The sequence below is a fragment of the Pelodiscus sinensis genome, chromosome 5 (assembly GCF_052426305.1).
Source record: "Pelodiscus sinensis isolate ZL-2025 chromosome 5, ASM5242630v1, whole genome shotgun sequence".
NCBI lineage: Eukaryota > Metazoa > Chordata > Testudines > Trionychidae > Pelodiscus > Pelodiscus sinensis.
This window is the reverse complement of record NC_143056.1, coordinates 33,665,455-33,692,962: the sequence shown is the minus strand read 5'-3', so window position 1 is coordinate 33,692,962 and position 27,508 is coordinate 33,665,455. Positions and strand designations below refer to the sequence as shown.

Here is a 27,508-nt window from a genome sequence, read left to right as displayed (position 1 = left end):
GCGCGTAGTTCAGAGCTGGCTCAAGAGCTACTCTTAGAGCCTCTGAGAGCGACCGGTAGATCGCGATCTACCGGTTGGTGACCACGGAAGTAGAGGATCAGTGCTAACTAGGCCAATTCAAAACACGTAGATGGTATCATAAGCTTTGGTGGGCACAACCCACTTCTTCAGATGAATGGAGTATTAAAGGTCCAGTTCCAAAATAAATAGTAGGTGATGAGGGGGAGAGAAGGAAGAGAAAAAAGGGAGAAAAAGTCAGTTAGAGTGTTCATGTTACATGAAGCTGTTAGAGAAGGTGCAAATTGTTTTTACATACCTCTTGTTTGGTTTTTTTTAATTCATTAGGATGTGGAAGGTAGTGTGCTAGCTGGATAATGTCTTTATTCATACCTTTGTGATGGGTTCCAAACCTGTAAATGAAGTTAAGTTCCAAGACTTCCCTGTGTATTTGGCTTGTGAAATTGGCCTGAAACAACATGGTGACTTTGAGATCCATTAATGAGTGCCCGGGCTGGTTAAAGTGTTCTCCAACAGGTGTCTGTGTGTTGTCTTTTTGGATATCTGATTAGTGCTGAAGAAGTGGGTTGTGCCCACGAAAGCTCATGGTATTATCTACAGGTTTTGTTAGTCTGTAAGGTGCTGCTAGACTATGATTTGTTTTTAGACTAACTTGGCTACCCCTCTGAAGCTTTTAGGCCAATTCAGTTAGGGTGGATGTGGCCCACTCCCAACAGTTGATGAGGAGGTGTGAATAGGAAGAAAGGAAAACATTAATTTTGTAGTGAGCCAACTATTCCCAGTCCCTCTTCAAACCCAGATTAATAGTGTCAGGTTTGCAAATTAATTTAGTCCATTTATTCTTTTGCATGGAGATTGTCTGGTTTGGCTAATGTACATATAGCAAAAGAGCATTGCTGGCACATATCACATTAGTACATGTGCAGGTGAATGAGCCCTTGATGGTGTGGCTGATGTGGTTAGGTCTTGTGATGGTGTTGCTTGAGTAGAGATGTGGGCAGAGTTGGCAAGGGGTTTGTTGCAGGATATTTGGCTGTGATATCAGCTACTATAATCCCACACAAATATCTGTTCTTACCCCAATATAGTTAGCTGTAGCTCAAGTTGTACTGCAGTGCTGAAGTTTCAGAGTTTAAATCCTGAAACATTTGGGATCACTTTTCTTCATGCATGCCATGTGTCAGGTTTTTGTTACATGTTCATGGACTTAAATTTTGTATTTATTTTGAGTGTCACTTAAGTTTAATAGTGGTATTTTAGCTGTCCCATCAGATGTTGTACATTTTCTAATATATGTGAGTTATTCACCTAAATTTTAAAATCTATAATGTTTAATCTATGACTTGGTAAACGTGTAGAGCCCTGTGCAGATACAAAATGTGTATCTGAATCTGTATTCATAAAAATGAGTCATAGATATTCGCATTGACATCCATGGATGCAGATACCTGCAGATATCTGCAAATTTGCAATGTTCTAGAAACAAAATTTGTATCTGCATCTGCATCCATATCTGCAAAAATGAGCTGTGGATATTCGCATCCACATCTGCAGATATAAAGCAGATGTTCATGGATTTGCAGCACTCTCCAACTGTGACCAAACTGAAACAACAAAGCAAACTGTATCTGAAATATTGTTTGCGGTAAATCTACTTCTGATATGAAAAACATCTCTTTGGTCTTAAAAATCTAGAGGATTAAATAATCTGGTTATGGTGGGTAGTGGCCAAGAGAGGTCGCATCCAACATTTTGATTTAGTTTGCATGTTTCATTGCTTTTCCATTTATGGCTTGTTTGATTCCATTTTTCATTTCACATTTCTTTTCTTGTGCATTCTAGGAGCCTGATTCCGAATTCACAGTTTCTCAGGTAAAAAATTTCATAAGATCCAGTATTTGAAAAATAAACACTAAGCAGAGGTTATGGCATGTTGTATAGTGATGTTTGTTTCATTTAATTCATTAGGGCTTGTCTACATGGTGACTTAATATGGCAAGCTGTGGAAATGAATGAACAGCTTTTTCTAACAGAAACACATTAAAGTGCAATATGAAACATTGTGTCCAGCAGCAGGGTCCACCTGGTAAAGCAGACAAGAGCGCTGTAAATTTACAAATAAGCTTGCTACACATGGGGTCTCGGTATAGACTTCACTTGTTCTCCCTCCCCAGGCCCTGATTGACAAGGGGGCAGTAGGGGGGAGCATGCAAAGTCTCCTCCACCTCCAAGGCAGAGGTATCTAGAGGGAACCGCCAGTTGTTCAGAACAGCTGGCCATTCTCTCGGGGGTGGGGTAAGACTGTGCATTCCCCCATCCTCAGACCAATCAGGGTCTGTGGGTGAGGAAGCACGGAACTGTCCTAGCCCCACCCCTTCCGCCTGAGGCCCCGCCCCCACTACAAACATTTCTGAAGTGGCCCCATGGTCAAAAATTATTGCCTACCCCTGATCTTATGGCTGTTCTGTATCTTATGTGAAATAAACTTGTCTCAATCCAGTTCCTACTAAATCCATGTGAAAAAAAAATTCTCTATGCCCAGAAACGTGCTAGGTTGGTTTGTCATAAAAAAAGAAAAGACATGACCTCTGCCTTTAAGAGCAGACAGGCTAAATTAAATCTGATAAAACTATGAGTGTTAAGTAAACAACGAGGGAAGAGGAAGATGATGAGGGTAGACTCATGTAGTTACTGAGAAGAGCCAGTGTGCTCCTGTTATTGTTTTTGGTTGGATGGGTTTTTAGTTTTTGTTTTACTTTTGGTTAATTACTTCTCTTCCCTCACACTTCTCATAGGGGAGATGGCAGAAATAAGTTTTAAGGATGGATTTAAATGTTGTTACTGAGGTGATTTCATGAATGACTTTCGGAAGCATGTTAGAAGCATAGGAGGCATCATGAAAGAAGGCAGAGACAACTGTGGAGGAAACATTGAGCCATAGAGACTAGTGTGGTGAAAACGATGGAGTACAATGGGAAATTTCACTTGGTAGAACCATGCTAGTAATGGCAAAAAGCACAAGGTCACAACTAGGGATATTAGATATCGGGAAATTGAACAGTTGTGTAAACGCATTAAATCTTTGTGGTTACATGACTATTCGATAGTCCCTGGGGTGGGGCTGGCAGCCAGTGTGCTCGCAGCCCCACTCCCATGCTGTTGCCTCTGTATGAGAGGCAGCGGCGCAGGGTGACAGGGAGAGACGGTCTGCAAGGGGAGACCGTTTAAAAACCAGCTCCTCGCGCAGACCGGCTTCCTCCCCCCCCCATGCTGCTGCCTCTGTATCAAAGGCAGCAACACAAAGTGGCAGCAGTGTCTATGGGGGGAGTCCAATCTCCCCATGAACAGAGGCTGCTCCATGGGATGTGGAGCAGCCTCTGTCCATAGGGCACTCGGACTCCCCCACAGACAATGGCTGCTGCTATTAAGCAGCCTCTGTCTGCGGGGTGCTCAGGTCATCATGGACAGAGGCTGCTTCACGGTATCCTCCCCTGCCCCCGCCCCCTGCTGCTGCCTCTGATGGGGGGGGGAGGGGAGAGGCAGCACCACGGAGCTGGTGCTGGGGGGAAACTGGCTTTTAAGCCAGCTCCCCCCCCAACCCTGGCTCCTACTGATATAGAGGCTGCAAGCAGGGTGAGGAGGTGGAATTTGTGTAGTCAAGAAGATTAACCGACAAGCCTAGGCTTATCAGTTAATTATATAGTTGACTACACGTTGATATCCTTAGTCAAAACATTGTAGTAGGGAGCCAACAAAAATGCCTTAAAAAGGGGAGTGCCCTTCTTGGCAGCCTCTGAAAAAGGAAGATAATTAAATGGCACAAACAGTGGCATGCTGTATTGCAATGTTGACCCCCAAAAGAGCAGCTTCAGATTCTACTTCCTGTAAGTTTTCCAGTTACCCCTTAAAGTTATTTGAAATAAGCAAATAAATCGAAAATAAATACTTTTTCTTTCTAATATGTAAATTATACCATGTCTTAACCCTATACTTTGAAGCTATTGTTCTGATACTGGTTAAAGTCAGCCAACACTTCTTGAAATGATACATAATAACAATCATAATGGGTTAGACCAAAAGTCAATTTAGCCCTGTATCATGTCTTCTGACAGTAGCCAAAGCAAGGTGTCTCAGAGGGAATAAACAAAACAGGAAATTATTAAGTTATCCATCCCCTGTCATCCATTCCCAGCTTCAAGTAAACAGAGGCTAAGGGCATCCCTGCCCATCCTGGCTACTATCCATTGAAGGACCTATCCTTTGTGAACTTATCTATTTTTCTTATCTTGGACTTCACAACATCCTCTGGCAAAGAGTTCCACAGGTTGACTGTGCATTGTATGGAAAAAAATACTTCCTTTTGTTTGGTTTAAACCTGCTGTCTATTAATTTCATTTGGTGAAACATAATTTTTGTGTTAGGAGAAGAAATAAATAGCACCTTCTTATCTACTTTCTCCACACCACACATTTTATAGGTCTCTACCATATTCCCCTTCTCCCTTAGTCCCAATTTTATTAAGCTTTCCTCGTATGGCAGCTTTTCCATACTCCAATCATTTTTGTTGCCCTTCTCTGTAGCTTTTCTAATTCCTATATATATTTTTTGAGATAGGGCAACCAGCTCTGCGTGCAGTATTCAGGATGTAGGTGTACCATGGACTTATATAGAGAAAGGGTGGGCAAACAACATACCAGGCCATGTCCAGCCCATCAGCCCTTTTTATCTGGCCCTCGAACACTCACCAGGGAGTGGAGTCAGGGGATTTCCCAGCTCTGCCCACTCAATGCTCTCTAGCACCCAACTCACAATTCCTTGAAGTGCATCAACTTCCAATATGCATAGCCACACTGCGCAGGTATGACTTCACCATACTGTTTCTGGCATCAAAACCCTGCATCTACGTGGCCATGCACCCCATCTCCTCTTGTTCTCCTCCAGCCCCACCCTTGAGAACCTCAAAATCATCCAGTGACTGCACCCATCCCAACTAGGGTGTCTCCATTCTCAGTAGTACCTGGTATGGCCACCTTTGTGTCACTGCTAGCAGAGGCTCTATGAGTTCCTGGTACCACCCCTGTAAAGCACCTTCCCATGAGTCCCTCCTCCCCCCAACTCAATAACATCCTTTATAGAGTCACCCATGCTACAACCCACAGAGTCCTCTTCCCCTACTTCAGTAACATCCCTTAGCATCCCTTATACCACCCATGACACACCGCATGAGTACTCTTGCCTCACCTCGGCTCATCATACAATTTGATACCTAGAGGAGTCCCTCAAGCCAAAAAGTCTCCTCCTCCCCAATATAAAGGCAATATGATATTGTCTGTCTTATTATGTATTTCTTTCTTAAGGATTTCCAACATTCAGATCACTTTTTTGAAAGCTCATGCATGTTCAGTGGATGTTTTCAGATAACTGTCCATCACTCCAAGATCTCTTTCTCGAATGGTAACAGCTAATTTAGACCGCACCATTTTATATTCATAGTTCGGATTCTGTTTTCTAATGCACATTATTTTGCATTTGTCAATGTTGAATTTCAACTGCCATTTTGTTGCCCAGTTACCCTGTTTTGTGAGAATTTTTTTAAGCTCTTAGTTATGTCACAAGCAGACTGCAGTCTTGAGTAGTTTTGTATCATCTGCAAATTTTGATACTTATTCCTTTCTCCAAATCTTTTATTAATATTTTAAATAGGACTGGTCCCAATACAGACTCAGGGAACGCCACTAGTTACCTCTCTCAATTCTGAAAACTGACCATTTATTCCTACCCTTTTTTCCCTATCTTTTAACCAGTTACCAATCCATGAGAGGACTTTCCCTCTTACCCTATGACATCTTAAGAACCTTTGGTGAGGGACCTTGTCAAAAGCTTTCTAAGTACACTATAGCTACTGGATCCTTCTTGTCCACATTCTTGTTGACCCCTTCAAAGAATTCTACTAGATTAATGAGGCATGAATACCCTTTACAAAAACTACATTGACTCTTCCCCAACAAATTATGTTCACCTATATGTCTTACAGTTTTGTTCTTTAATATAGTTTCAGTAAATGTGCTTGGTTCTGAAGTTAGAATTACTGGCCAGTAATTGCCAGGATCTCCTCTGGAGCCCTTTTTAAAATTAGCTATCCTTCAGTCATTTGGTATGGAAGCTGATTTAAATGATAGATTACATACATGGGTTATTAGTTCTGCAGTTTCACATTTCAGTTCTTTCAAAACACTTTGGTGAATATTATCTGGTCCTGGTGACAAGAATTCTTCCATTTTGCGTTTGATAAGAATTACATTTCTCTGCAATGGCATTATTGGCTTTAAATGCTCTTTAAGTTCCATGATCATCCAGTGGCCCCAGTAGTTGTTTAGCAGGCTTCCTGCTTCTAATGTAGTTAAACATTTTTTTGCTATTACTTTGAATTTTTGGCTAGCTTTTCTTCAAGTTGTTTTTTGGCCTTCCTAATTATATTTTTACACTTCATATTACACGCTACACTTTCATAATGCTTCTTACTATTTTCCTCACTAAGATAGAACTTTCATTCTTTAAAGGTTCACGTGTACCAATAACTAAGGCTATGTCTAGACTGCAAGCCTCTTTCGAAAGAGAGCGTCTAGACTGCACGCGGAACTTTCGAAAAAGCAAGCCGCTTTTTCGAAAGAAAGCACCCAGTGAGTCTGGATGCTCTCTTTCGAAGAAGCCCTATTTACATTCAAGAACGCCTTCTTTCGAAAGAGCACTTATGAAAGAAGGCGTTCTTCCTCGTGAAATGAGGTTTACCGCCATCGAAAGAAAAGCCGCGTTCTTTCGATTTAATTTCGAAAGAACGCGGCTGCAGTCTAGACGCAGGTGAAGTTTTTTCGGAAAAAGGCTACTTTTTCCGAAAAAAACCCTGAGTCTGGACACAGCCCAAGATTTTATATTTTGTTGCTTCAGCCATCCAGTATAGTTTTAATTTTTTTTAAAATGAGTTCCTCAAAAAAATTAAAATAGCAATTGCTATATCTGAGGTCATATAACTTTCAATTCTGATGCTATGTATTTAGTTACTTAGCTTTCAGAATATTAAATCTTATTGGCTAAAATCTTAAGGCCTTGGTCTGTGCCAGAAGATGGGTTCTTTTTCGAAATTAGAACAAAAATGTTTTGGAAAAACCCAGAACAATCCATCTTAAGTGTGATGAGATTTTAAAATTTCGCCAATATATAAGCATCCTTAATTTTTTAATGGATTGCATATGAGAGACACAAGAAGTCAAGGCAACAGAAAAACCTATGAATGAAGGTTTAATATCTAAATGCATGGCTAACATAATCAAGCATAAGTCCATTAAAGTAAACAGAATTATACCTGCTCATAGCAGTTGTAGATTTATCTTTAAGACTTAATGGCACTCATGTCAGAAAACAATCATTCACTGCTGTACAAACAGCTAAATAAAATTAACATTCAAATAATGCTGTTGTGAGAAATGCAAAATTCAGTCTGTCTTTTCTGGTTTGGGGTTTGTTATTTGTTCTTTTGACAGTGTCAGTTAAAAACACATTTTAAAAGCAGTATGCAGTGCTAGATTTGTCCTTTTTATTGATTTTAGTAGAAACCACATAGCTAAAATTGCTATATACTGTGTTTAAAAAAAAACAAACCCACCTGTCCAAGCAGTGGTCCCCAAATTGTGAAACTTGCTCTATAGGGACCTTTGGAGCGAGGGGCACACATGAGGCCTGGGCCAGCCCCCATAGGGGTAGGGAGGAAGCATAAAGCTTGCAGCCCCACTTTGCCCCCAAACCAGCTCCAACCCTAATTCCATTCAGCCCCAGTCCTGCTCTGTCTCTTGGGCTAGGCATGTGCCCTTGGGAGGCATGGAGGGAGTGCTTTGCTCCCAGCCCCACTTTGGCCCCAGAACAGCTCTGCCCCCAGCCTCATTCAGCCCGTAGTTCTGTTCCACCCCCTATCCTCAGGATCTTCCTGTTCCACTCCCAACTCCACCTTTAGCTTAAGCTCTGTTACTAAGGAAGCTTCGACTATACAATTAGTTGGCAAGTGCTGCCATGCAGAGCCGCAACAGACGTAGCTCCAGGATCTGACTGGAGCCACCCGTGCTGCTGCTCTGCATTTTAAATGTAGTAAGAGCTGCTGGGCTCTTACTACATTTAAAATGCAGAGGCACAGCAGTGCCAGCTTACGCTGAGTCCAGCAGCCCCTGTTCGCATTGGACAGTCCTATCCGCCACAAACGGAGGCTGGTGTCAGACCAGCCCCTGTTCGCGGCAGCCAAGGCTGGCAACAGACAGCAGCTGCTGCGTGAGCAGCCCTGGCTGCCATGAACAGGGGCTGCTTGGTGGCAACAGCCCCTGTCCGTGGGGGGCCCAGCTCCCCTCTGGGACCACTGTGGACAGGTGCTGCTTCCCAGCAGTGTCCCCTATCCTCCCTGCTGCCTTTGATAGAGGCAGCAGTTGGGGGTAGGCGGCACCCTGGAGACGGTGCTGGGGGAAACTAGCTTTTAAGCTGGCTCCCCCCAACACTGGCTCCTGTCCCCCCTTGCTGCCCCTCATAGAGGCAGCGGGGGGGAGGGAGTGCCACAGAGAGCATGGGCAAGCGGGTACTGCTTGTATCCCCGCTCACCCTTGCGTCCTGCCACACTTCTGCTTTTGAAATATACAAGAGCCCTGAAGGAGCAGTTGGGGCTAGGCAGCACCCTGGAGATGGTGCTGGGGGGAACCAGCTTTTAAGCTGGCTCCCCCCAGCACTGGCTCCTGTGCCCCCCCTTGCTGCCCCTCATAGAGGCAGGAGGGGGGAGGGGGTGCCACAGAGAGCATGGGCGAGTGGGTACTTCTTGTATCCCTGCTCACCCATGCGCCCTGCTGCACTTCTGCTTTTGAAATATACAAGAGCCCTTAAGGGCTCTTGTATATTTCAAAAGCAGAAGTGCAGGCAGTGGGAATTGGCACCAGTGGGGACTGAAGCAGTCCCTACTTGCGTTGTTTCCCCTCTGTGCCTCTGCCTCCCCTTCCCCCCGCAGAGATGGTGCCCAGGGCTGAAGCCAAAACTGAGAGCCTGGGCAGCAGGATTCAAGTTACAGGCTGAAGCGATATATTACTGGTCTTGTATAATTAACAGATAACCAGGTTTGTGGATCATTCTCTTGTCTTCCAAGATAAAGGGTGTGCATATAGGGATTTTTTGCTTTGATCAAAACTCTGATAAGTGAAGCATTGCCATGAGACATAATCTGATCTGAAGTTTGATGTGCAGTTAAGAGATAGTATATGATTTTTAAGATGATTGTTGACTATGCAATGCCCAATTAGTAGTTTAACATAGACATATAGCCTAAGGGCTCTAACTTTCTAATAGCTCACTAATAATGACAAAAAGATGCTTATTACTTCCTTAAAGAAGTTGCTTAGTGTTTCTTGTTGGTGAGGAAGAGTAAGATTTATTTGAGTTTTGCATATACTAAAATTGGCCTCTTTCAGGAATTGGTATAGATGCAAAAGGGAAAGCTGAAATTTTCACGAGAAAGCACCACAAAGCAGCTTTTCTTGATGCATGGTACAGCATTGGTTCATCTACACTCATAGTTCCAATTTCAGTGAATTGCTGATATAGAAAAGGCCTAGACTGGTCGTCAAAATACGCAGTTTCAAAAAGATGAATATAGCACGAAAATAAAATTCTTGTGTGGAGCTTCATGAAAAAGTGTAAAGATGAGATGAACTTTTAACTGCAAACTTTGAATGTAAAATTGCAGGTTAAGAAACTATAAATAAAAATAGACCCGTATTACATTGGACTGGGATAGATTCAAATTGCCCTGTTCTGTTCATTTCTCCTATTACTATTAACAGATTTCTAAATGTGGTTGAACTTACCATGTAGCTGCTTTCTCTTGTCCCAGCTCAATACTGCACTAAAATGTGGTTTAAAATACATTTTCCTGGTATTTCTTTTCTATGTAAGCAATACTATAGTTGTCACAGAGATATCCTATAATACAACTGTGAGAGCAGATGGTCTATGCAGTCATAAATGAGGGAAAGATTCTGAGTCATTCTCTATTAAAACGTGTTTCACACTAAGAAAAGTTTGAGATTCCTTCTATAGCAGGCCTTTCACTGTTTCTGTATTTAGAAAAAAGTATTTGTCCTTATGTGTTTAATGCCTTTGGTTTCACTAGGAGAAAAATTAACCTTGCTATTTCTAATTTGCAAACATTACGCATGCTTTGTAAATTTTCCATTTAGGCCAGTGTCAGAGAAGAAATAAACCTGATTATTTTAATAAGAAGTCTCATTCTGCAATGTTTATGGTAGTCTGTTCAATGTCTGAAAGAAAGTTACTGATTGATCTTGCAATCCCTTTTATCATCCTAGGCCTGTAAGTACATGTATATTAAGTTATTAAGAAGGCAACTGTATCTGCAATGTTAGTACTCCAGAGTTTCTGTTTAACCACTGAAGCTTTTCTCCTCTGATTTGATAGGTGAAACAACCTACACTGATCTCTTTATACAGCAAAATCTTTAAGTAATTTACCATTGCTTGAGTAATTTATCATTTCATATAATCCTCCAAGTTTTTCACTTGAGCTGTTTGCCTGTCCAATTTGCTTCCCAATGTTTCAGTTATACTGTGCATTTGCTTAGATTTAGTATAGTGGTAGACATATAGGTGTATTAGTGCTGATATTCTGAAGAAAGTAGATTTAGATTCTCCTTTTTAAAGGCTGCCTGTATAGAAACTGAAAGGTGTTATGTTAGCATTTAAGAGTCCCTCTTGATAATTTAGTTCCCTGTAAGATTGTAAGACTGTAAGATTTCTTTTCCTGTGCCCTAAGCTGCCTACGGTAAGGTACATAAGGTATGTCTAAACTACATCCCTCTGTTGAAAGAGGGATGTAAATTAGGCAAATCAAAAGTGCAAATGAAGCAGGGATTTATATATCCCACACTTCATTTGCATAATGGCATCTGAGCGCTTTTTCGAAAAAGGGTTTTTCGAAAGTGAAAGCGACGTCTAGGCATGGTTCTTTCGAACCCTCCCCCTCTTAAAAAACAAACAAACTTGGAGTACAGGATCTTTTGAAAAAGGGTTTTGTTTTTTTGCTTTCACTTTTGAAAAACGCTTTTCGAAAAAGTGCTCCAACGCCATTATGCAAATGAAGCACAGGATATTTAAATCCCCGCTTCATTTGCACTTTCGATTTGCCTAAGTTACATCTCTCTTTCGACAGAGGGATGTAGTTCAGACAAAATGGTGTAGCTAAGCGGAGACTGACTAACTACAGATTTGGAACTGAGTCTGGAAATGTTTCCAGCCATAGAACTTCAAGCAATTGCTTGTTCCAAAGACCAGTCCTAATGTTCTGAATGTATAGTACATGCAGTTCTGCCATTAGTTAGTCAAATCACTAGCTCTCTCAACCCAAACAAAATATAAAATACTAGAAGATGTACCCAATGTTACTCAATTAATTTTTGTTTTATGAACAATAAAATGAAAATGTTCCTGTATCATTTAAATCATTGTTCTGGGGCAGGGTTGGCGATGAAGGGTTCAGTGTGCAGGCTTCCCTGTGAAGAGAGGACTACCCCAGCCCTCTCTTGCAACAGCATCTTCGAGCCAAGTGAGAAGGGCCTGTCCATAGCAGCTGCAGCTCCAGCAGGCACAGCTGAAGGGGTGCATGTCCTCCAGCTGGAGCAAATCCAGGTTGGACTACTCCCTATGCTTTCCAGCCAGAGTGAAGAATGCAGCAAACTGCACTTTCCTCTCGCTCCATGATGAAGGGGAATAGCTAGCAATGCTCCGGTATGAATTGGGGGAGGAGTAAGTTTCAGTCCTCCTTACCCTTTCTAAAGGTAGACCCCTGGGGGAATAGGAGGCTTGAGTCTGAGACAGTTCCAGGGTGAGAGGCAGCCACGGCTAGCCCCTTTCACCTGCCAGGTGATTCTGTCTCTTTTCTCTGGATTTATTGAAAGCAGTCCCATTCCAGGTGCATCCCATTTTCCTGGCACAACCAAACTCTTATGTTTTAAGTTATGATAAGAGGAAACTGTATACTGAACTTGGTGGTCCTAGCACTTACCATTTAGGAAGATTTCTTGAACAGATAGACACATGGACAGACAGACAAACATACAAAACTCTCTTAAATATGTAGTAGATAAAGGGAGTTTAAAAAGTTAAAACCTACTAAAATTGAACGTTTTAGATTCCTTTCTAGGACTTAAAGGTATGATTTAATTTATTTATTTGCTTTATCCTTACTTAGGCTGCTTGGATTTTGAAAACACGAGCTCTAACAGAAATGGTTTATGTGGATGAAATTGACGTAGATCAGGAGGGAATAGCAGAGATGATGCTTGATGAAAATGCCATTGCTCAAGTTGCACGTAAGTAAAGACTTACATCATTTTCAGGGCTCGACAATTAGGGCAATCTACTCGCCAGTGGTGAGTAGATATTAGCCCAGCACGGTGCCGCAGCACGATCAGCGCATGCGCAGCGCCAAACCATGTAGCTGGCGAGCGGGGCTTGCCGCCACTTGACAAACCCTGATCATTTTAATATATTTAGGTGAAAATTCTTTACAGTACATAATATTATAGGGATCAACTCAGTGTTGATTTTTAGGCACAGTCACAATAAATGTTCAATAATAATATAACGTCATTGTAAAAGGTACATTGAAATTCAGCTGAAAGAAAAATAGTCTGTTTACAAACTTGACAGTTTGGCTATGTCTACATTGCCGACTTTTGCTGGCAGAGAGTATGTTAATAAAGCGCTCATTAGCAACTTCTCCTGCTTCATTTGTATAATCTCTGCCCAAGCCTTTTGCTCAAAAGGTTTTTGCGCAAAAACTAGCAGTGTAGATGGTTTCGTTTTGTGCAAAAAAACCCTTTTGCACAAGTTCCTTATGCCTCAAAAAAGGAGTTATACAGATCTTGCACAAAAGGGGGGGTTTGCACAAAATGGATCCGTCTACACTGCTAGTTGTTGCGCAAAAGCCTCTTGTGCAAAAAGCCTGGGGCAGAGATTATATAAATGAAGTGCGAGAAGTTGCTAATGAACGTTTCATTAGCATACGCTCTACTGGCAAAAACCAGCAGTGTAGACATAGCCTTTAGGTTTATTCCATCTCTGGGTCTCTTCTCTGTCCCTTTCCTGGCTTCTTTCACACAGCCTCTCTCCAAATTTTTCACCATCATTGTGGAAAACTATAGTCAGTCTAAAATTAAAACAAGGACTGAAAAGGAGATGGCCTTCCAGCTAGTACTTCAGGGATAGACTGCCTATGGCTAATAGAGGCAGTTTATATCATGCAAATGAACTTTCACCAAGAAGTCTGATGAAGAAGGAATTCCTAACATAGCAAATATTGGTGGGAATGGGGTAGGTTTAGAAGATAAAATAAAAAAACAAGTTAAAAATCACTTAGAAAAGTTAGAGGTCTGCAAGTCACCAGGGCCTGAAGAAGCTGATAGAGGAGGTATCTGAGGCTTTAGCTATCATCTTTGAAAAATCATGAAAGATGGGAGAGATTCCAGTAGACTGGAAAAGGGCAAATATAGTGCCCATCTAAAAAAGGAAAATAAAAACAACCCAGGAAACTACAGACCAGTCAATTTAACTTCTGTGCCAGGAAAGGTATTGGAACAAATAATTAAGGAAATCATCTGCAAACACCTGGAAGAGAATAAGGTGAGAGGGAACAGCCAGCATGGATTTATAAAGAACAAATCATGTCAAACCAATCCGATAGCTTTCTTTGATAGGATAATGAGCCTTGTGGATAAGGGAGAAGCGGTGGACATGGTATACCTAGACTTTAGTAAGGCATTTGATATGGTCTTGCATTATCTTCTTATCAATAAACTAGGCAAATACAATTTAGATGAGGCTACTACAAGGTGGGTGCATAACTGGTTGGATAACTATTCTCAGAGAGTAGTTATTAACAGTTCACAATCATGCTGGAAGGGCATAACAAGTGGAGTTCCGCAGAGGTCTGTTTTGGGACCAGTTCTGTTCAATATCTTTATCAACAATTTAAATAGAGTACGCTTAATAAGTTTGCAGATGATATCAAGCTGGGAGGAGTTGCAACTGCTTTGGAGGATAGGGTCATAATTAAAAATGATCTGGACAAACTGGAGAAATAGTCTGAGGTAAATAGGATGAAGTTTAATAAGGATAAATGCAAACTACTCCACTTAGGAAGGAACAATCAGTTTCACACATACAAAATGGGAAGTGACTGCCTAGAAAAGAGTACTGCAGAAAGGGATCTAGAGGTCATAGTGGATCATAAGCTAAATATGAGTCAACTGTCAGGGTGATTAAACCATGGAATTTATTGACTAGGGGGGTTGTGGAATTTCCATCTCCAGAGATATTTAAGAGCAGGTTAGATAGACATCTATCAGGGATGGTCTAGACGGTGCTGGGTCCTGCCCTGAGGGCAGGGGACTGGACTAGATGACCTCTCGAGGAACCTTCCAGTTCTAGTGTTCTATGATTTTATGTATATCTAAAAAAAAAGTAGCTACCTATGTTGGCAAGTTCAAGAGACCCCTCTAATAGATGAAAGGCAGAGACTCAGCCTCAGAAAAATGGTCTCACTATTTTATGTATGTATTAACTGCCATAGCACTCAGAATAACAGTGGTCTGATCATTAATGAAGGAATCTGAGCTTTATCTGGTTCTGCGACTCTCACAAACACAGGGTTCTAATGATGTAAGATTGTTATTCTCTGTGTGTTCTGTAACTAAAGGGATTGGCTTACTTAAAGGGATATCAACGAGTAGTTGACTAGATGATTAACTGATAAGCCTAGGCTTATCGATTGATCTTGTCGACTGTTTGCATTCCCCCGTTGGTGTCTCTGTAGCAGAGGTAGCAAGGGATGGGGAAGCAGAACCTGGTACAGGGGGGGAACGGCTTAAAAGCGGATTCCCCCCAGCACCGGCTCTGCAGTGCCACTTGCCCTTCCCCTCCCCGTGTGCTGCTGCCTCTAATGGAGGCAGCAGGGGGTGAGGGAACAGGGGAGGTTGTAGTGAGGCTGCCTCTGTCCATGATGGGATTGGGCCTGCCGCAGGCAAAGGCTGCTTCATAGTAGCAGCCCCTGTCCACAGGGGGTGTGAGCTCCTAGCAGACAGAGGCTGCTCCGCATCTCCCAGAGCAGCCTCTGTCCGCAGTGAACCTGGGCCCACCAAGGGGGTGAGCTCCTAGCAGACAGAAGCTGCTCCATATCTCCTGGAGCAGCCTCTGTCCGCAGTGAACCTAGGTATGTCAATTGTAGGATCCATGTTAATGAGGCTAATTAAGTGGTCTGGATGTCCTCCATTCATAGCTTTTGATGTGAAAATGAGGATGCGAAAGTCAGGAGAAATTGGCTTTGTAATGCTCCAACCAGTTAATGTCTTTATTTAAGCCCATGGTACAATGTCAAACTCCTAGATGAATTCCAGTTCTGCAGTGTCTCTGTAATTGGTTAGTAAAATTCCTTTATAGAAGAATGGCTACTTTTAAATCCGTGATTAAATAACCAAGCAGGTTAAAGTGTTACCCTACAGATTTATGTGTGTTACCATTTCTGATGTCTGATTCATATCCACTTATCCTTTGTCATACAGATTGTCCAGCTTGGCAGAGGGGCATTGCTGGCACTTGATGGCAAATATCACATTAGAGGTTGTGCAGTTGTATGAACCCCTGATGTTGTGGCTTAGGTGGTTAGGTCCTGTGATGGTGTTGCTTATATAGCTACATGGACAGAGGTGGCAATACAGTTTGTTGTAGGGAAAGGTTCTTGGGCGAGTGTATCAGAGTTGAGATGTGTGGCAGCAGGAAAGAATTTGCTTCAGGTTGGGGGGACTGGAGACAGGCCAGTCTTTACCTGCAGACAACTCCCTAACCTGAAGCAATCCAGCCCGCTTAATTAGCCTTCTTAACATGGGTCCTACAATTGACCAGTACTTCTTTTGCTGTTCTGTATTGTTTTCTGTTATTTCTACTCAACTCATCTGATGAAGTGGGTTATACCTATGACAGCTATATATTTTTATTAGTGTCTAAGGTGTCACAGGACTATTCATTGTTTTTAAAGTTACAGACTAACACAGCTAATCCTCCAAGGGAACGTCTACACTACATGGCGCCCCACATCTACACAAGCCACCCATTATTTCGAAATTTCAGCATCCCAGTATCTGACATGAAGTACTCTGTTGACGTAGGATGCTCCCCAGGATGTCTAACTAAAAGTTTGACTGAAGTTAGTAAGGTGCATGGGCAGGACCACAAAGGGTGAGAAAAACAGGAGACCAAAGGGGAAAAGGTTATACTGTCAATATATGACACATCCTTCCTGACCCTGTAGGTCACTCAAGCTTTCTTTCCTTCTCTGTATTTGGTGTCTTCTACTTTTTTCCACATTCACTCTGACTCTGTTCTGAAGGCCATCCTTTTAATTAACAAAGGAAAGTGTCCAATATGGTGCATACAGTGAAAAACAAACATTTTCATAACTCTGTTAGGTATTCCATCACATCCCCCTTCATCTGCCATCATCTCTCCTCAAGTCATTTACTTTCATATCTGTGACCGTAAGAGTTCCTGAATGCCAATTGGCAGAAGGCCCACTGTAGTATCAGGTGACACTGGCCATTAATACCATTTTGAGGTGTGGATGGTGTATAGAGAATTATGTATTTGTGCTGAAAATATGTTTTGTTGAGGGGGGTTGATATGTAAGTTTGACATATCAGACAAAAAAATGTGGTTCTGCTTGTCTGCCCATGTCTCTAACGTAAATTGAACATGATGATGGCAAAGACAACGGGCAGTTCATTTGCATCTTAACACAAGTTATCAGGATGATGAGGTAACAGCATGGCATCAGCACACCACAGAATAAATGGCAGTCTAAACCCCAGCTAGTCATCCTGACTCTTGAGACAATGAATTTTTGGGAAGAGGGTGAAGCAAAAGGACATCCATCACTGAAGGAACAAAGAGATCAGTGCTCTTTGCTTTCCATGAATGTCTGATTCCCAACCATAAGTTGGTGTCACTAAGAAGTGGCTGTAGATGAGAGAACTGCCTTAGACAAGGATTGTAACCTGTTGAGATATTTTTATTGCCAGAAAAGTAATTATATTTTTGTTTTATTTGTAACCATTTTCAGTTTCTGTTTTGTCTTTGCTTACTATCACTTAACTCTGTGTTCTTATTAATAAGTTTATTGTTTTATTATTATTTCATCTCAGTGCTATTATACTAAATTGAGGGGTGCATTGTCAGCTGAGCCCACAGACTGGTGTATAATCTGTCTCTTTGGAGACAGCAGATTTGGAGACAGTCGATTTGGTATTTCTGTGGATGCTGCAGGGGGACACCGCAAACTAGAGTGATAGGGAACTGTCATATTGTATAGCACCAACAAATCCCTTGTGTACTAAGGCAGAAGAATAGCAGGGGGACTTTCAGGATGCTCTAATAAGGAAATGTCACATCTAATTTTGACTATAAGATCCCTGATTTGAAGACCAGATCTTCATTCTCTTTAAGTACCATGCAACCTTAGGGTGCTATAGGCAAATATTAAGTGATAATACTCTTATTTTATAGGCCCAGGAACTTCTTTGAAACTCCCTGGAACAAGTCACGGTGGAGGTCCCACTCCAGCTGTTAGGTATGCATTTCCTTATGTTTGGCAGCTTTAACTTGTACATATATTAAATTTAGGATCAGTACATTAATGTAACATAATTGAACAAATTACAGTACTTTAGGTGTAAATGTGCAGCAATTCTTTATTGCTAAATTGGTGGAAATAAAACTTCTACTCCAGAATGACTTGAGAAGAGCAAATATAGTTACCTGTCTTTAAAGGGGATTGGGGGAAGAAGCTGGGAATTATAGACCTTTCAGCCTAGCTCTGATACTGAGAAAGATACTGGAACAAGTTTAATAATTTATTTGTAAGCACTTATATAGGGTAATAAGAGGATAAGTAATATTTGTCAAAAATAAATCATGTCAAACCAATTTAATTTTTTCTTTATCTGGGTTACTGATCTAGAGTGGATTGGAGGAAGTAGTAAACATGACCTGTTGTTGATTTTAGTAGGGATTTTGACAGTCTCATGTGATATTCTCATAAGCACACTTCTAGATAAAGTAACTATAAGGTGGGTGAACAAATGGTTGAAAGACTGTACTCAAAGAATAATTACCAATGGTTTGCTGCTAAACTGAAAGGATATATGTATCTAGTGGAGTCCCACGGGTCTGTCCTCTGTTTGGTACTAGTCAATATTTTAATTAATGATGTGGCTAAAGGAATGGAGAGTATGCTTATAAAATATACAGGCTAAATCAAGCTCGGGAGGGGTTGCAAGTGCTCTGGAAGATTAGCATTCAAAACAACCTTGAGAAATTAGAGAATTGATCTCAGATCAACAAGATGAAATTCAGTAAAGACAAGTGTAATTGCTGTGCTTACAAAATAAAAATCAAATGTACAACTACAGTAGTACTGCTTTAAAGAATCAGGGGGCTATAATGGACCACAAATTGATTTTCAGCCAACAGTGGGATGTAGTTTTGTACAGTGTGATGTAACTTTGAAAAAGGTTAATGTCATTTGAGATGTATTAATTACCTCTTACGTGAGACATGGGAAGTAATTGTTCTACTTTGCTCAGCACCGGTGAGATTGTAACTGGAGTAGTGTATTCAGTTCTTGGCACCAAAATTTAAGCTGTGAACAAATTAGAGAAAGTCCACAGAAGAGCAACAAAATTTTAAAAGGTTTAGAAAACCTGATCTATAAGGAAAGGATTAAAAAACCAGGCATGTTTAGTCTTGACAAAAAAAAAAAAAAAAGTGAGGGGACATATGATAAGTCTTCAAATATGAAAATAGCTGTTGTAAGAAAGATAGTAATCAATTGTTTTCAATGTCCTCAGTAGGTAGGGCAAGTATTGGGCCTAATGTGCAGCAGAAGAAATTTAAGTTAGGTATTAGGAAAAATGTTCCAACTATAAGGTAGTTAAGCTCTGGAATAGACTTCCAATGGAAGTTCTGGAATCCCTATCTTTGCAAATTATTAAGAATAGGTTAGGCCAGTGGTGAGCAACCTGCAGCCCACTAGGGTAATCTGCTAGCAGGTTGCAAGATATTTTGCTGACATTGATGATCCATAGGCACAAGCCTTTGCAGTTCCCAGTGGCTGCAGTTGGCCTTTTCCTGCCAATGGGAGCTGTGGGAAATGGCAGATCACAGAGACTTGTCAGAGATAGTCAAAGTTCACTTGGTCCTTCCTCAGCCCAGAGAACCTCAGCTCAGACGGGCTAGAGTAGAAGAGCTCTTGAGGTCCCTTTCAGCTCTACATTTCTCTGATTCTATGAACACGTTGCCCTCATCTTCTTTTTAACATTTATTTAATTTAGGCCAGTGACTCAGTCAGGAAGACCTATTACAGGGTTTGTGCGACCAAGCACACAAAGTGGACGACCAGGCACTATGGAACAGGCTATAAGAACTCCTAGAACTGCTCATACCGCTCGCCCAATTACTAGTGCTTCTGGAAGATATGTAAGACTAGGAACGGTAAGTGGCTTGGCTTTTTTACTGTCAAAGATGGCTTTCCCTTCTATGATATTGTAGTTGAGCTTAAAAAAGAAGAAAAAAAATCAAACGTGGGGAAGTTAGCCACACTTTATATTTTAAAAATAATTTGAATAAAATGTTGTCCTATAATTTGAGCTATCAACCCTTACTTTTTAATTCCCCTGTGTTTAAATATGCATAAAATATATGTAAACAGAAAATTTCACAAAAGGAAAAATTTTGCAGTCCTGATTTTCACTCAGTGAAGTCCATGAAGAAAACTGGTAACTTAAACAGAAGCATGATGGGGCTCTCTCCAAGTTTTCAATTTTTTTTAACTGTTTAAGAGCAATAGTTTCTCTCTCATCACCAGTGAGTTACCAAGATTAAGTCTGACTAATTTGTATTGTGTTACAGAAACCACCAATAGTGTGTCTGGCTTGAAGGCATAATTTAAATTAGGGTTTTATGTAAGCAAAAATTATTGTTGAAATCCAACTATATATGCATATAAGCAATATTTCCCCAGTCTTGAGGGGGGAGGGAGAGAGCCTTTTTAAAATTCACATTCTCTCCCGCAGTTTAATTCATGTTTTTTCCATTGAAGGTTCTCGCCCTCCCCCCAGTCTGGATTCATTCTGTTTAACACTTTTTTTTCCAGGCCTCTATGCTCACAAATCCAGAGGGTCCTTTCATAAATTTGTCCAGATTGAATTTAGCAAAATATGCTCAAAAACCAAAGTTAGCAAAGGTATGTAACTATTTTGGTCAATGTTTTGTTATAAATATATTTTCAGTTGTTAATTTCTTTAGTCTCTCCTAAATACCTGAGGGTATGTCTACACTACAAAGTTAGTTCGAACTAACTTTCATAGGCGCTACACTAGCGCTCCGTTAGTTCGAATTTAATTTGAACTAACGGAGCGCTTAGTTCGAACTAGGTAATCCTCATTTCACGAGGATTAAGCCTAGTTCGAACTTACTAGTTCGAATTAAGGGCTGTGTAGCCCCTTATTTCGAACTAGTGGGAGGCTAGCCCTCCCCAGGTTTCCCTGGTGGCCACTCTGGCCAACATCAGGGAAACTCGTCTGCCCCCCTCCCGGCCCCCTTAAAGGGGCACGGGCTGGTTACGGTGCCAGTGCCAGGTGCAAGCCTGCCAGCACCCAGCCAGCAGACCCTGCACCTCGCACGGATCGAGCCACCCACCCGATGCCCCCCAGCCCTCCCCTTCTTCCCGGGACCAGACTGGCGGCTCCCAGGAGCTTGCCTTGTCCACGATCTCCGCACTAAGCACAGGAAAGTGGCCAGCTTGGGCAGGAGAGCTGCCAGCCTGGCCACCCAGGAGCAGGTGTGCACGAAAATCAAGGGGGTCCACTGAGACCCCCGACCCTGAGCCCTGAGCTTACAATGGCCGTCCTGGGTCAGACCAAAGGTCCATCTAGCCCAGTAGCCTGTCTGCCGACAGCGGCCAACCCTAGGGACCCTGTAGGGGATGGACCAAAGACAGAGACCAAGCCATTTGTCTCGTGCCATCCCTCTCCAGCCTTCCACAAACCTTGGGCAGGGACACCACTCCTACCCCCTGGCTAATAGCACTCCATGGACCCAATCTCCATGACTTGATCTCACCTCCCTTTAAACTCTGTTCTAGTTCTAGCCTTCACAGCCTCCTGCAGCAAGGAGTTCCACAGGTTGACTCTTTGCTTTGTGAAGAACAACTTTCTGTTACTAGTTTGAAGCCTGCTACCCATTCCTTTCCTTTGGTGTCCTCTAGTCCTTCTTTATGGGAACTAATGAAGAACTTTTCTGGATGCACCCTCTCCACCCAGCTCCTGCTTTTAGAGACCTCTATCCTGTCCCCCCTCCGTCTCCTCTTTTCTAAGCTGAAAAGTCCCAGTCTCTTTAGCCTCTCTTCATATGGGACCTGTTCCCAACCCCTGATCATTTTAGTTGCCCTCCCCTCTCCCAGCCTCTCTCTTCCCCTCTCCCACCTCCTTTTCCCAGTCTCCCCCAGTTTTGTTCAATAAAGACAGATTCCATTTTGGAAGACACGTTATCTTTATTTTGTACATCAAGAAGAGGGGCTAGGGAAGGGTAAGTGGAAGGAGGTGAGGGAGGAATGGGGCACGAGCCCCCGATGGGGAGGACTGGGCTGGCTCTGTGGGCTTTTGGGGTGGAACCTCTCTTGCAGCCCCCCAATTGCCCCCTCTCCCCAGATGGCAGCCTGCAGCAAGTGCAGCCGGTCTGATGGCCGAGTGCTGTGATGTGCTCAGTGTGGGTAGTCCGGGCACTCCAAGCCAGGACTGCTTTGCAAGCGGGACACCCCTGAGAACTGTCTGTCCAGGGTGGGGGTCGGGACCCTTTAAGCACAGCCCTCGGCTAGCCTGAGACAGCATCTCCACGCTCTAAGTCCTCCTCTGATGCCCTGCTGGCACTGCTTCCGGCCATCCTTAAGCCTGGTTCAGGGTCCACTTAATGTGGACATGCTAGTTCGAATTAGCAAAACGCTAATTCGAACTAGTTTTTTAGTCTAGATCCGTTAGTTCGAATTAGCTTAGTTCTAATTAACTAATTTGAACTAAGTTAGTTCGAATTAACGTTGTAGTGTAGACGTACCCTTAGAACCCTTTCCAACCTAATATTTCCTCCACAACTGCTGAACTATCTTTCAAGGTTCAGCAGCTGAAGAAGCTTCTTGCTACTCAGAGAAAGAGCTGCTCTCTTGTTAGCAATCATAACACATTGTAGTAGAGATTGAACTCCTCTAGTCCAACCTCCGTGGTTCAGCGTGATTTTAGTTAGTCAGATATCCACTTACCATGGTTGTGGCAAAGTTTCCTGTGGTCCCTTAAAGTTTGTTTACAGCCACCAGTCCTGGCTCCATGTTCTGTGCTGTTACTTAGCTCTCATTTATCCCAAATGACTTCTAAGAGCCCATGAAGAAGTAGAAGTATTGGTAATGCTGTTAGACAATATTGACCTCTCATTGTTTGGCAAATTCTCTGTTTTGGCATTGATCAGGTCCCAAGAGTGTCGGATTAGAGAGGATTCAACCTGTAGGTATTCCTCACTGCTACAATCCTCAAATACCCAATACTGTGGTAAATTGCCCCTTGGGTAATAGGCTTCTCTTATAATTGCAGAAATGAAGTGTCCAGCAGAAATATTTGGAACCACAGTTGTCCTAATATGGGGTCATCTATTTCCCCCATCTCATTTAGATGTGGAAGCTTTTGTTTGTTTATTTATTTGTTTGTATATTTTTCTTTTTAAAAAAGTCTCTGGAGGAGCAAAGACATTGTACAGGCAGTCCCCGAGTTACGTGGATCCGACTTACGTCGGATCTGCAGTTACGAACGGGGCACTTCCTCTCCCTGGTCTCCAGCAGACCAGGGAGAGGAAGCAAAGCGGCGGAACGCGCGGCCAGCTGACAGCCCAGACGCGTCTGGGCTGTCAGCTGGCCGCGCGTTCCGCCGCTCTGCTCTGCTCTGCTCTGCTCCCCCTCCCCCTCCCTCTCCCCCTGGTCTGCAGACCAGGGGGAGGGGGAGCAGAGCGGAGCACGCGGCCAGCTGACAGCCCAGACGCGTCTGGGCTGTCAGCTGGCCGCGCGTTCCGCCGCTCTGCTGTGCTCTGCTCTGCTCCCCCTCCCCCTGGTCTGCAGACCTGGGGGACGGGGAGCAAAGCAGAGCAAAGCCACGGAGCCCGAGGGCAGCAGGATAGCCACGGCGCGTCTGGGCTGTCCCGCTGCACCCGTGCTCCGCGGCTTTGCTCCGGACGCCTGTGGTACAGCAGCTGGGGCGCTGCCGGTTGGTCCCGTAGCACCGCTCTGGGCGCCACTGGACAAACCCAGCAGCACCCCAGCTGCTCTGCCCCAGGTGTCCCCAAGTCAGCAGCTGCTGAAAATGACCAGTGGCTGACTACAGGAAGCCCCTGCACCGGGCTTCCTGGAATCAGCCGCTGATCAGTTTCAGCAGCAGCTGACTTGGGGATGCCTGGGGTTCTTAAGTTGAATCTGTATGTAAGTCAGAACTGGCGTCCAGATTCAGCCACTGTTGAAACTGATCAGTTTCAGCAGCGGCTGAATCTGGACGCCAGTTCCGACTTACATACAGATTCAACTTAAGAACAAACCTACAGTCCCTATCTTGTACGTAACCCGGGGACTGCCTGTACTCTCATACCTTTGTGTCTGTCAGGAAAACTAACAAAGGCTGTTTAAATTAAAGCCTCACCTGTTTCTCCTTCAAATCATATCTGAAGAAATTGTAATCATAAGGAGGGAAGGTCCTCTGGACTTCTGAAAAACATTAGGTCTTTCCCCTACTATGGCCCTGTTAATGGAGCTGGAAGACCTCTCACCAGTATATTCTTCTTGGTTATTTCTCTGTCCCTTTCAGGATCAAAGATTAAGAAAGTCCAATAGGCTGTCAACCCCAGTAAGAGGAAATAAATGGGTCCAGGATAGGATATTGGCAATTCATTTACATAAGTTCATCCCCTCCCCTCTTCTGATTCAAGCTGCATACATTTTTGTATGTGGGCACCAGCCTAACATAGTAAAGCCAATGCTATCTTCTGCGTAGGCTACCAGACTAAAAATAGATACTTTGGAATTGAGACCATAGTGGTACATGCACTTTAAGTATATTTTTATAATTCTGTTTCTTCTATTAGGTCTCTTTCTTGAAAAAATTAAATGGGAATAATTACAGTCCACATACTCATTTTATCCTATCATAAAGAAAACATTAAATTAATCAATTTGTAATCTTAAAGTGAGAAAACTTAACATTTTTTCAGTTTAAACAATTGTTATTTAAAGGTGTATATATGCTTGGTCCACAAATATTAGCATTCTGTTCAGACTGGAAAATCTTTGTGAAGAGGTAATATTGAATCTAAGTTTAAAAGGAGACATTGAATATGTCACGATGATGATGTCAACATGAAGGTACTTTCAATAAATATTTCATCAGCTAATGGATCTTGAACATACGTGCAAGATGGACAGAAGGCAATAAAATACCTTGTTCAGTCTCCAAGAAGAGAAGTTTGTGGATGAATTTGGAGCAGGAATACAAATCTACACTATTGATCGGGAAAAAAAGGTTTAAAGTGTATGGATTTTTTTCCTCTGCTTTCAAAGCATGACTTACTTCCTTACTTCCGTCATATTAGGCCTATTTTCCACTAGCAGTAGTGCTCATAATTTATTTGTTAGTCAGTTTAGTTCTCATGATTGACAGCCAGAGAAACTGATGTCCTCTAACAACAGGACAAATATCACTTTGCCACCTGTAACAAATCTAACTTAAAGGTGATTTTTTTTCATGTTTTATCATTAGATGACCTCTCAACTGAGTCATTTGTATTGGTAGTGTCTTTATGTGAAGAAAGTAGAATGATTCTAACAGTTCACTTTGCATAGACCACTGAAAGGCTGTCTCATACAGCTCAGGTCAAAAGAGAATCTGTGTATTTGACTAGTGACCTAGAGGTGGAAGTGCCTTTTTTGAGAAATGCAATGGTGATCATTGCACATCTGCCTTTGAATCTATTAATGGCAATCAGCCTCTCTAGGACCGTAAATAGTATACGCTTGTTGGTACATTATTATACAAAACCAAACTTCTCTTTGTTAAATGTCTTAAATGGGTATATGTGGGCAGGTCCTGATGCTTTGGTAGGTAAGGATTTCTCCTGGATTCTTAATCCCCTTTTCTTCTAAGTTTAAGACACTTAAACAAAAACTTCATTAAAATGACGTGACAAACATTTTAATCAATCTGATTGTGTTCTTTATGCAAATGAGTGTTTACTGCAACTAAGTGTGCAGGTTCAGAAATTGTACATGGAGATGGATAGCTAGGTTGCTTCCTGCATACTCATATTTCAGGTATACACTTTCACTTGCAGTAATAGCTTCCATAGAATCATAGGACTGGAAGGGATCTCAACAAGTCCTCTATTTCAGTGCCTTCACTGAGGCAACATTAAATATTGTCTAGACTACTCCTGGCCAGTGTGTGACTAACCTGTTCTTTAAAGCCTACAGTGACTGAGATTTTACATACCCCACCTTCCCTGAGAAAAATTGTTCAGTGATTAATTAAATACTCTTAGTTAAGCAGTTTTTTCCTAATATCTAATCTTTAAGACCATTACTCCTTGTCCTATTCTCAGTGGTCAAGAAGAACAGTTTATCACCCTTCTCTTTTACACGACCTTTTACGTACAGAACACAGTTACGTCCCCTGTGGCAGTTTGTCCGACCAGGGCCCTTCCCCTAGGTCCGGGTGGGCTCTGTGTCCTCTGCCCGTCTCAGTGTCCCACCCAAATACCCATAAGTCAGTGGTTTCACCGTATTGCAAAGGTTTCTCGGCCCGGCCAGGTACCGCAAGTCGGTTTGGGGCTTGGTTTGTTCGCCGCTCCTAGGAGGGAAAGGGGGACGTAGACCCTCCCTCTTCACCGGGTCCCAGCCCAGGGACCTAAAGAGCAAGGACCAGTTTGCCCTTACTCGGCTGACGGGGCATTTTCCCGAAACTTGTCAGCCCACGGGCACCAATACTGCCCTGCCTTGGGCTGCTTCCTGTCCCCCCCTTTGTCCTTGTCCCCCGTGTTCCGCCCAGGGGACCCACCACCTCTGTTGAGCGTCCAAGTTCTTCCACTGAGGGGCAGTCCTTAGGCGGCCTGTGGCCGTTTCCTTCGTCTCCGGGAGGTGGGGCTGCTTCCTGCTCTCCCTGGCATCTCCTTACCCTGTAGTTGCCTCCCCTCTTGGCAGCTGTCAGGGCTCTTTTGAATGTGGCCATCACAGCGCCCTGCCCCACCGATGTTCCAGTGTCTGCCTGCGTCCTGCCCTCCAGACCATCCCTCGCCCCCTTGCACCAGGGCTGCAAACAGGCAGTCTGGCTTCAGCTGCTGCCGCACCTTCCTCCTCCCCGCGCCATTTGGCCCCCCCTGCCGGGACCGTGGCCGGAGATGCACTGGCCTCAGTTCAGGCTTCTGTGAGCCCGTCACACACCTCCCCCCTTAGGTGCTCAGGTCCCGCCTCTTTCTCCCGTTTGTTTACTCTCAAAAAGAAGTCTGCATTTTGGTGTCTATTCCTTAGGTGGTGGACTATTTCAAAGCAATATGGCTGCAATGCCAGGTACCACCACATAATGCGTGGGTTCGTCTCTTTCATAGACTGTAACCACACCAAAGGGGCATGATCAAGTGGAATTTATTGTCCCACAGATAATACCGTAGCAATTCAACCGCCCACTTTACTGCTAGTGCCTCTTTCTCAATAGTAGCATAGTTCTGCTCCCGGGGCAGGAGCTTGCGGCTGGCGTACAATATGGGGTATTCCTCCCCTTGCTACTCTTGGGCCAGGACTGACTCTAGTCTGACTTCCGGGGCATCTGTATACAAAGAGAAAGGTTTTTCAAAATCTGGTTAGATTAGTACTGGGGCCCTTGTCAGCTGTTCCTTCAGGGACTTGAAGGCTTGCTCAGCCTGGGGGGTCTACCGTACCTTTGAAGGTTTTGTGTTTCTTGTCAATTCTATCAAGGGTGTAGCTCTGGTTGCAAGCCCTGGGACGAACCTCCTATAATACCTGGCTAGTCCCAAAAATTGCCTTACTTGTCTCTCTGTCTTAGGGGCCAGGTAGTTTCCTAGGGCCTGAACTTTGCCCACAAGGGGCTTGAGTCTTCTTCCACCTACCATGTATCCCAGGTAAGAAATTTTTTTCTTGGCGACATGACATTTGTTTGGATTCGCAGTCAACCCCGCCCTCCCCAGAGCGGCTAGCACGGCTTCTAAGTGCTGGAGATAGTCATCCCAGGTAGTACTGTATATAATGAAGTTGTGATATA

At 43.1% G+C, this 27,508-nt stretch overlaps 1 protein-coding gene across 2 annotated transcripts in view; it reads left to right on the top strand.

The window, feature by feature from the left end:
- TTC8 (tetratricopeptide repeat domain 8) overlaps positions 1 to 27,508 on the top strand; it is an 82,036-nt gene that overhangs the window by 10,101 nt on the left and 44,427 nt on the right. Inside the window, exons 2-6 of one of the 2 annotated variants that reach the window (XM_006122333.5) lie at positions 1,861 to 1,890; positions 12,301 to 12,421; positions 17,667 to 17,730; positions 19,493 to 19,652; positions 20,314 to 20,403. In XM_006122333.5, coding sequence (XP_006122395.2) covers positions 1,861 to 1,890; positions 12,301 to 12,421; positions 17,667 to 17,730; positions 19,493 to 19,652; positions 20,314 to 20,403 — 465 coding nt within the window. The remainder of the gene's footprint in view (positions 1 to 1,860; positions 1,891 to 12,300; positions 12,422 to 17,666; positions 17,731 to 19,492; positions 19,653 to 20,313; positions 20,404 to 27,508) is intronic. The other variant, XM_006122334.5, reaches the window with a different exon arrangement.